Here is a 10,527-nt window from a genome sequence, read left to right as displayed (position 1 = left end):
ATATGAAAGGACAGCAATTTGAAGACATAGAAGAAGTGAAGAAAAAATCAGGAAGGTGCTCTCAGTCATCCAAACAGATGAGTTTGAAAAATGTTTCTAAGAATGGAATCACATCACGAGGTGCCAAAGGGATCAGTTATCAGGCATCAAAGAACAAAAAAATCTTATCATTGTGTGCTCACCTCCCCAATATGATTGCTGAAGACAAATGGGTGCATAAGCAAATGTGGTGAAGAAAGCTGATGGTGCCCGGCTATCAAAAGAAATGGCGTCTGGGGCCTTAAAGACTTGATGGTAAACCAGCAGCCATCTAGCTCAGAAGCAACAAAGTCCACATGGAAGAAGCACACCAGCCTGTGCGATCACGAGGTGTCGATGGGGTCAGATATCAGGCATCAGATAACAAAACATCAAATCACTGTGAATGAGGGGGAGTGCAGATTGGGGACCCAAGATCCATCTGTAGGCAACTGGACATCCCCTTACAAAGGGTTGCAGGGCAGAGACAAGCCAGTCAAGGGTGCAGTGTAGCAACAATGAAACATACAACTTTCCTCTAGTTCCTAAATGCTTTCCCTCCACTATCATGATCCCAATTCTACCTTACAATCTGGCTAGACCAGAGGATGTACACTGGTACAGACAGGAACTGGAAACACAGGGGATACAGGACAGATGATCCCTTCAAGACCAGTGCTGAGATTGGGGTTGTGGGAAGGTGGGGTTGTGGGAAAGTGGGGTTGAAAGGGGGAACTGATTGCAAGGATCTACATATAACCTCCTTCATGCGAGATGGACAACAGAAAAGTGGGTGGAGGGAGATATCGGACAGTATAAGACATGACAAAATAATAATTTATAAATTATCAAGGGTTCATGAGGGAAGGGGGATCGGGGAAAAATGAGGAGCTGATGCCAAGGGCTTAAGTGGAGAGCAAATGTTTTGAGTGTTGAGGGCAGCGAATGTACAAATGTGCTTTACGCAACTGATGTATGGATTATAAGAGTTGTACGAGCACCCAGTAAAATGATTTTTTTTAAAGAATTTTTTAAAAATGGAATCACAGATTGGACAAATGTATTAAGTGTAATAAGAGTAGTTTGAAGGTGTTAAGGCTGTTTTGTAAAAAATTTCAATACAGGAAAAAAAAGGGAGCAGATCCCAAGGGCTCAATGGAAAGTAAATGTCTAGAAAAGAACGATGGAATATATGTACTACTATGTGGGATACAATTTATGTATGGATTGTAACAAGAATTATGAGCTCCCGATAAAATTATCTTAAAAGTACATAATTTAAATATAGTTCTGAAAATAAGACAAAATTCACTTTTAGGGGAGGTACTCCCTGGTATATTCCCCATCTAGGCCCGGCTCATAACACCTCCCATGCCTGATTCTGCACGCTCTCTTCTGTGCACGAACGGAGTGTGTGTGTGTGTGTGTGTGTGTGTGTGTGTGTATATATATATATATATATATACTCACTTCTAACTTGTTTTGGGTTCTAAAGACCAGGTTTTTATGTGCAAGTCAGCATTATAAAAGAATGAATGACTGTGTAGATCACAATTGGAGGTTGATTACGTCACTGCCTTTCCTAACTGCCAAGCCATGAGCACCAGGCACTTGTTCTGCCACATCCATGCCATAATGGGTAAAGCAGCTGGACATTCATTTCTCACTATTGGCATGTTTGGTTGTCAGTAAGTGCTGAGGGGTACTGTCAGTGAGATTTGGGGACTGCCATTACAGCGGCAAGCCTAATCAACATCTTTCAGAGGACAGAGGCCCATTCTTACATGTTCAGTAATGAACCCCATACCAGGCATTTAAACAAACACAGTTTCGCTACAAGAGCAAACTGAACAGAGTGGTGTATGTTGAGACATTAGGGCTGATGGTTGGAAGTAATAAGGATTTTAAAAGAAAGCCTGAAAACTGAGCAAGAAATAGGGTAACCGGACCTATTAGGTGTTTCATGATAATCCTGCATATTAAAAACCTAACGAGACTCATTATCGTTGTTAAACCTAAAAATATTTTCAATCTTATAAAGGAAGATTTAGAGTTGAACTATTCTAGTGTAACTTGATTCCAGAGTTAGATTCTAGAGTTAGCTCATAAAGATGGCCATACTCAACTATATCCATGAAAAACACCCAGACTGGCCGTTCGGAATGGAAAACCTTCCGGGGATGGGCTCTATCATTCTCTGGGAGATTTTGACAACGCACGGTACCACGTCTTGAAGGAGCCGAGTGCTGAAGGGCCAGGCACACTGTCCAGTGGATGTAAGGTGACAGCGAGACGTGCACGCTGCAAGAAAACCCTCTCCCAAGAGTGAACCAACCAACACGCCAACCCACCACCGCTATGGAATCGATTCAGACTCAGTGACCCTTTCAGGCGTGGAACTGTGCCTGTGGGTTCCTGAGGCTTGACATCTCAACAGGGGCAGATCTGCAGTCAGCAGACCGAGGCATGGCCACTAGGCCTCCAGGGCTCCTCCAGGGCAGTGGAGAACTTCCCCTTTCAGTTGTTGGGTTTTTGTTAGTTTTTACTGAGTTTTATTGAGCTATCATTCACCCATCTTACAATCCCATGGTTCAGTCCCATTAAGCAGGGCTGTGCCAGCATCACCATCATCAACTTGGGAGCATTTTCTTCCTCCTTGTGCCCTTGTGTTGACTCCCCATTTCCCTGCCCTCCCTTCCCCTCCTGTGCCCCCAGGAATTATTATTTCAGTTACTGTCCTTGGGGTTTTGAGGCTATAAATCTTTATGGGGGCAGAAAGCCTCATCTTTTTCTCACAGAGTTGCTGGTGGATTCAAACTGCTGACCTTGGGATTAGGAACTCAAGCCATTTTCCACAATGCCACCACGGCTCCTAAAGCAGTGGTAATGTGTCCAAATTCTCTACGTTGAAGAGACTGTTGGACTCCACTACAGCAAACGGGAGGCAGGTTCTGCCAGTGTGGTGTCCCCAGCTGGATCTACTTCTTAGCAAGTACCCGTTAGCAAGGATGTGCAGTGGCTCTTGGAAACCTTGGGTCGGGATGCCTTGAGGTACTTTCTCATTCTACTGCTCTAGGGAGCCTCATGCCGAAGACAAGGAGGAGCACACTGACACTGTAAAGGAAACTTTTTAAAAATGCAGACACAAAAAGCTGGTAAGAGAGGCAGTGGGAGAAATGCAAATCAGTAAAATAACGATTTCTTTAAAAATAAAGACTTTAATTTTCATTAACTATAACAACGTGCAGTCTACAAATGGAGAGAACAGCCTAGCAGGAACAAGCGAAAGGACCGAGGAGAATGCTGAAAATAACGGTTGGACATCTGACCACGAGGATGTGAACCGGCAGGCTGGCTAGAGCTCACTGATGCCTGCCGTGCGGTACACTTGGGGGCGTTTATCTAGAATTTCTTACAAGGAACACTTCGTTACGGCTAACTTAAAGGACAGCGCTAGCAGAGGCCGGTACGGGGGAGCGAGTCTCTCTTCTCCGCGGGCTGCAGGGCAGCGTCAGACTGGGGATCTTCTGTGCCCTCACCGTGGGCGAGGCAGCCCCTGCAGAAAGGAGGGCAACGCTGCCGAGGCTCTAGGCAGGGCACCAACATTTAGAGCGCGGGCCGCCCTGAGAGAAAATGAGGTGAACAAGTACGAAGTACGTTACAACTGGGGATACTTGTGGGTAATCGACACGTCTCAAGTTACTTCAAGTAGCTTCTTAACTTGAATGGCACAGAACATATTCCTATACGGTCTATTTTAAAAGCAAGTCTCTGCTTCTTCATGGGCCTGCAGTGCCATTGGGTCTAGTCTACGTTCCCTTAAATCCTGGCCAGGCTACGCGCGGGCTTCTACCGCACAAACCAGGCCGCGAAAAGCACCCGGTACCCAGGACCATCCAAGACTTGGTGGGAAACAAGCTACTGCTCAGGCTCCATCCACAGTGAGACCCAGACACTGCGTGGCTTCAGAATCCCCACTCCGCCTGTACCTGACGCCCTTCTGCAGGGCGGGCTTTGGTCACTTAGGCTGGTTTTCTGGCCAGTGAGGTCAGAACACTGGCATCGGCCTTTCCAGGGTCAACCTAGCGCAGGGTGGACTTGACTGACCTTCCTTATGTCTACCAACTCTTACTTCCAGGTGCATCTCTCTACTTCCAGTCCCAGGGCCACTGGGGAAGGCCTGCTGTGAAGCTCCCCGCCCCCCTGCCCTGTCGCTCAGGCTGCGGCAAGGCAGACGCCAGCATGAGACTGTGGATCACAACTGTGCTGTACTACTGATTCCATCAACAGATTCCAGCTGTGGAGTGGAGGGGGCTGAGGGAGGGGTGGGGGACAGAAATTCCTTAGAGTGATTTTTAGCAGCTCTCTTAAAACTGACTTTGAAAACTGAATGTCCACATACCTTAAACTGGATCCTCTGAAGAACTAGCTACTATCTCAAGGACGGCATTTTCTCCCTAGGCACGAAAGGGGTTAAAATGATGTAAGATATCAAGAGGTCTTTCTTCTTGCTTAGTCTCAACCAGGGATTCTCAACCTTTACCACCAAGCCTTTCTAGCAGGGCTCTAATTTGCATAATAATGGCCCACAATGAAAATTCTCTGGTAGGCAAAGTAGGGGGCACCCACTCCTGCTCCCAATCAGTCCAGTGCCCCCACCTGCCCTTCCTTTGACGCCATGTCAGTGTCGTGTTCGGTCTGGAAGGGAAAGTGGGACCAAGGGGGCCTAGCCATCTTGTCTCTGAATTGCTGTCCGGCAGAAACTACATGGCTTTCAGCTATGTCCACAGTGCACCAGGAAGGGCCGGGTCCTCCTGGGAGGCAGAGCCTGCCTTCAAAGGGCTTGGTACTGACTTCTGAACGGGCTGAGAATTCCTGGTATAACCAAAGATGCGGTCCTAAGGCCTTTTAAATTTAGTATTTTAGTCAGAAAGATTTCATTTTACTAAGTTCCCCACCACCCCCGTCCCTGATGGTTAATATTGGTATTGGGGGGAGGGGCAGCGCATGATGACAAGTACATTTTACTCCAACATACAAATGATATGAGAGTTCTCTCCACTTGAGAATTTTAGCAAGTTATGTTTCCAGTTATTTGGCTAGGAAATTGAAAGTATTCTGAAAACTACCAAAAAACTCACATACATGAACTAAAAGCTTGTTTCCCAGAATAGAACTGGTCCTTCGCTATCTCAAACAGCACTGTGAATGGAGGCTGTAGCCACTGAGCCACCTCGGTGGCTTCCTCTACCTCTAGTGTGTCGACAGCTCTAACAGCTGCCGCTCTGTGTCACCGAGGGGGCGGGCGGTAAGCTACCAGGGGTCGGGAACATCACCTGGAGCTTAAAGCGAACGTCCAATGGTTTATAAAATATGCTGAGACTCTACATGAGGCAGAAGCAAGCTGAAGGTTGAGTCTTCACATGTAAAAACCAGAGATCGATCAATTATAAATAATATACACACACACACACACACACACACTCACTCACTCACTCACTCACTCACAGGGTGGTGGAACGGCTCAATTACCACCACGTCTGTCAGTTAGCCAGTGGGACGAAAAATCAACTGTGCCCAGAGTGTCCGTGTAATCAGAGTGGGACCCTCGAGGGGGCTGGGTAACCTCACTCATTAGCTACAGACGAGGCACTGGTTCTCCATGGCAGTACCACCCTTGTCTCTCAACAAGATCAGTGAGGGGGTCCCAACAGTCGGGGTTCTACGAAATGGACAACTGCTTCAGGGACTCCAAGCCTTTAGCAACTACCAGACAGATGACAAAAGCAAGCGACCAAACCCAAATCCTACCTTACTTTAAAAATGCTCATCAACGTTTGAATCACGATTAGCGTAGTGAATAACGATGCACGAGTCAGAATGCCATGCTATGTTTTTATTGTTGCTGGGTCGACTGGTACATGCTCTCACAGCGAGCCACATGCAACGGCACTGCCTCTACTCATCTCACAGGGAGGGCACTACTGTCTGAGGATAACCACTGGGCACACAGGTTTACACGCGCATCAACAGGAAAATGCCAGTAGCATCTTGTCTTTAAAACACTGTTGAAAGACTGCTAAAGGACATGCAGAAGAAACAGGAAATGAGACTGTTTGCCACGTGCAGCCACCAGGGCAATGACACACGAGGGCATCTGACGCGTGAGATGATCAGACCAGCCTGAATTTGACCAGGACATAATTTCTTCCGACGATTGAGAAAACGCCACTAAGTGAGAAACATACAAATGTGAACACTAAGTTTAGGGAATTGTACGTCTAGAACCTCACCATCTAAAATCCTTTCTATGTGTGACCTATTGTCAAGTTAACTCTACATGAACAAGCCACGCTAAAAAGACAAAATATTTCCACTGCATGGTAACAGGGTACATTTCTAGTCCTCATGATTCTGAAATATGTTTATTCTCTTAACTTTGCTAGCAAGACAAGGTACCTGTAAAGTCACACCTGTCATATTCTTTTTGTCTTTGCTTTGTTGCATTTAATTATTTCCTAAAAAAGTTTCTGAGTCTCATGCTTCTGACACCCCCTTCAAATTAGCTTGCTGATTTCACAGTAGATGCGGTCGATCCACTCTGCCCACATGATTCTTTAACCGGCTTCTGCCCTGATGGTCAGAGCTTCCACCGGCAACATGATCAACCGGTGCCCACTGCAGCCCTGGGCTCCCGAAGCGAGGCCGTGCTTCCGCACTCTCGGGGGTCGCCTGAGCGCGGTCGGCACACACCTGGGTGCTGCAGGGCCGGACAGGACGCGCGCGGAGGGTGGTTTCGCTACGGCCGAGATCTTGCCTGAGTTCCCACGGGCGTGGGGTTACTGCGGACCCTCCCCCAGCAGCTCGGCAGAAGCTCATTCATTACGGCTCCGCATGATTGGGGAACCGCCGCCTGACTACTGTTCATTCACTTATCGAATTGTTTCACTCTATCAACTTTTAAAGCGCTGTTATGCTTTTACTTAAAATTTAAAACCTCTTTGATCAAGTTTTCAACTAATCTAAATTCTAACAGGGAGGTTAAAACCCTTAAAAGCAAGCGTTGCTTCTGCTCCTCTGACCCCGTGTCTTCTACAGCAGGCTTTTAAAATTCTTTAGGCAAATTAAACCCTTAAATCTCATCCTGACCTATCTTCATACCAGATTTCTCATCTCAAATAAAACGCTCTGGGGTTACGTGCCCACGAACGGGCGGCGTCATTACGGTGGGGAGCTTTCGGGCTTCTGGTTACCCCGACAAGGAAACTGACGGCTTAGCCTTAGAGCCTCGCCTGGTGCCCTGCAGGGTTCTGGCTTGTCGGAGGCGTGCGTCATCACTCGCTGGGGAAACGGCCACAGGTGGGGCGCCTGGGGAGAGCCTGGTCCCGGCTCCTGGACGCCCAGCGGTCAGAGGATGCTCTCGCGCTCTTCTCCGAAGCCCGCGCCGTCCGCGGGGGCGACCGCGCGCAGCTCCGCCGCGTCCTTGGAGAGCCGCGTGTAGCTGGCGCGCTGGCTCCGCTTGTGGGCCATGCTCTTCAGGTTCTCATTCTGCACGGCGGCGGGCGCGGGGCCGGCGGCCGGCCGCGGCGCGCCCGTGACCTGGGACGTGTCCGTCTCGTCGAAGCTCTGGTGGGCCCGGTTGGCCGGGGCGCTGTTGTTGTTGAGCGTCACCGTGCTGGGCGTGCGGTTCAGGTTGTAGGCTTTCTGGCACGCGGGCCAGCTTTCCTCCGGGCTGCTGGCTATCAAGCTGCACTCGGACGGGCTCTTCTTGTCCTCGGAGCAAATGGACATGCGCGCGACCAGGGGGTCCGGCAGCCCACTCAGGCTGTGCGGCAGGCCCCGGCGCCCGCCGCGGGGGTCCTCCTCCAGCTCGATGAGGTTGGCCCGCTCCAGCCGGGAGGCGTCGGCCGCCTCGTTGTGCAGCGAGTGGCTCGGGGAGCTCTCGCTGGACCGCACCCCCGAGTCGGAGGAGTCCTTCTTGTCCAGGAGCGCGTCCGACAGGTACTCCTTGGCCTTGATGAAGGTCCGCAGGGGCTCCGCGCTGGGCTCTGGGGACCTCGGCCCCCTCTCGGCTTTCCCCTCGGCCTTCTTGTCCTTGTCGTCCCGCAGCAGCGGCGTGTTGTCGGACTCTTCCGTGCCGGACTCATCCTCGTCGCTGGGGAGCTTCTGATAGCGCAGGCCGCCGCCCTTGAGCTTCAAGTCCGTCTGGAAGAGACTCGACCTTTCCGAGGGCTTCCTGCTCGGAAGGAGTTTCGCGCCGGACTGATCCGATTTCTCGTCTTCCTCCGTGATGGGGTCCAGGGGCGAGGCGTCGCTCGTGGAAAGTCCGGACGAAGAGTAGTCGATGACGTCGCCTCTCTTCATTAAAAACGCCTTCCTCCCGTCATCCTGCTTGGGCTCACCCTCCTTCCCTTTGTCGGGCTCCAGGCTGGAGTGCAGGGAGCCCCCCGAGGCGCTCTGGCCCATGTAGTATGTGCTGTGCGGAGAGGACCGACCACTGATGGCCGCCGAGCCCGGCCCCGCTTCTAACTGCGACATCTGGGCAATATACTCCCTATAGGCGTCTCGGTACTCAGCCTGCACCTTATCAGTCAGCTTTGAGATCTCAATGCTGGAGTCCTGGGAGTTGAGACTCGAGAGGCTCGGAGTTCTGCGGGTTTGTGACTGTGAAGACAGAGAGAAATGAAGACTTCGAGTAAGCAAAAAGACATGAAAAATACCTACCCTAGGAAGAAAAATGTCCTCATAGTATCAAGTACTGCTGGTAAATAATTCTACTGTTGCAAGAAGCTTCTGGAGAGACTTGAAAACAGTAATTTATCGTACTTTAAAATATAATTAAAGGTTGTATTAACAATCTCCATGCTTGTGTTTATACATAATTTCAAACTTACTGAAAGCCAAAGGCATCTCCACTGCTTAAGTATCAAAGTATCTGGGGACAGACCAAGCGGGAGAGGGAGGCAGGAGCTCCACCTCTCACAGCTTCCCAGTTTAAAGAACCCTTTCTCAGACAGTTTCTGCTACATGTTGACTCGGGGGAAGACAATGCAGTCAAAGAACTCCATTGAACAGGCTTCAGTCACAGCGCGTAATAAAGAAGAGACGTAAAGGATCCAAATAAGCAGAAATGAAAGTCGTGCAGCCAAACAGGTGAGTCTCAGTAAAGAGAGAAATGAAATGTTTTTTCAAAGTGAGTTTTAGGATTAGAATGGCTTTAGATCCAGAAAAGGGGCAGAAAGCACACAGTTAAAGGACGGAGGAGGAAGGGTAAGAGTCAGAAGGTAAGACAGAGAGAGACACCAGGCAGAGTCTGGCACAGGGAGCTGCATTCCTTCCTCCTCCAGAAGGTCTCCCAGCCCCAAAGGATCTCCCCCTGCCTCACTGAGCACTGGAGGCAGCGTTCCAAATTACAGTGTGTGCCCCAGCCGGCATCTACCAGGGGAACGGCATCCTTCGAGAATACTGGGGCAGTATACTTACCTGGCAGGGGAAGACACCATGATCAGGAATACTGGTCTTTTTTTTTTTTTCTTCCAATCTCACAGGAATGTAGAGGGGAAGTCCAAGAGGCTACATGATGTGTGAGCTCACAATCAATTGAAGGCTGAGCAGATATGGAAGCCTGGTTTTCTATTTCTGAGTCAGGTTTACATGGACTTTTGACATAATACCTTCTCACCAGATTTAGGTTGCTTCTTAGGAAACAGTTATTTTCATAAAATGCTATTCCTGCTAACATGTAATTGGCTTATTGTTGAACAGATAAAAATATTAAGACTTTTCTTCATTTATTTTCCTAGTGTAGTATAACTTATAACAGCAGAGCTTTCGGGTGGTGCGGAATTTGTAACACTGTGAAGGTGTCTGGAGTTGCTCGGTCTGGTCCTTTGGAGAAGTGGCCGCACCCCTGCGAAGGCTCTGACTCCCCAGCAGGGAGCGCGAGTAAGACAGCGGGACTGCGATGTCCCAGACATGTGAGAGGGCTCTCAGGGCCAGAAAGGAGCTACTGGGCAGGACAGGGGCCCGTAAACAAGGGTGAGCTTATCTTACTTTAAAAGGTGGGCATTTTAATATGTGAGTAATCAATACATGATAAACAGTCCCCCAAATTAAAGGAATTGGGTAGAATGTACGGATAAAAACATAAATGCTCTCTCCACTCAATTATAATTATCAATCAAATCCACCAGAAAGGCTCCGACTCTGAGGCGCTGCTCCTGCCAAGTACCGCCCCGGGGTTTGAGCTCTGCGTGTCTTTGGGGATCGCGTTCGTCTGCTGCCCTCACACAGCCCCACTCCAGGCTTCTCTGGCTGCTGGTCCCCTGCCCCGACCCAGAGAACAGCCCGTTCCTACGTGGAGGATGCTCTCGATGACGTCGGTGTCCACCGTGTGCCGTCTTAGTCAGCGATTTGTGGCTGAATAGGGACCCGTGAGCGAAGACCTGGGCTGTTCCACCTGTAACTAGCACAGCCGGGGCCCCAGACACCATCGCCCTTGTTTCCCCT

At 49.5% G+C, this 10,527-nt stretch overlaps 1 protein-coding gene across 5 annotated transcripts in view; it reads right to left on the bottom strand.

Annotated features, from left to right (window-relative positions):
• Window positions 1-5,884: 5,884 nt before the first annotated feature.
• The window catches only part of KIDINS220 (kinase D interacting substrate 220), a 118,912-nt gene continuing 114,269 nt past the window's right edge, over window positions 5,885-10,527 (bottom strand). For all 5 annotated transcript variants that reach the window (XM_075557135.1, XM_075557138.1, XM_075557137.1 and 2 more), the window contains one exon: window positions 5,885-8,682. In XM_075557135.1, the coding sequence (XP_075413250.1) occupies window positions 7,426-8,682 (1,257 nt within the window). In that variant the 3' untranslated portion in view covers window positions 5,885-7,425. The remainder of the gene's footprint in view (window positions 8,683-10,527) is intronic.

Source organism: Tenrec ecaudatus, chromosome 8, assembly GCF_050624435.1.
Source record: "Tenrec ecaudatus isolate mTenEca1 chromosome 8, mTenEca1.hap1, whole genome shotgun sequence".
NCBI lineage: Eukaryota > Metazoa > Chordata > Mammalia > Afrosoricida > Tenrecidae > Tenrec > Tenrec ecaudatus.
Note: the sequence above shows the minus strand (reverse complement) of the source record. Positions and strands in the feature narration are given on the sequence as shown.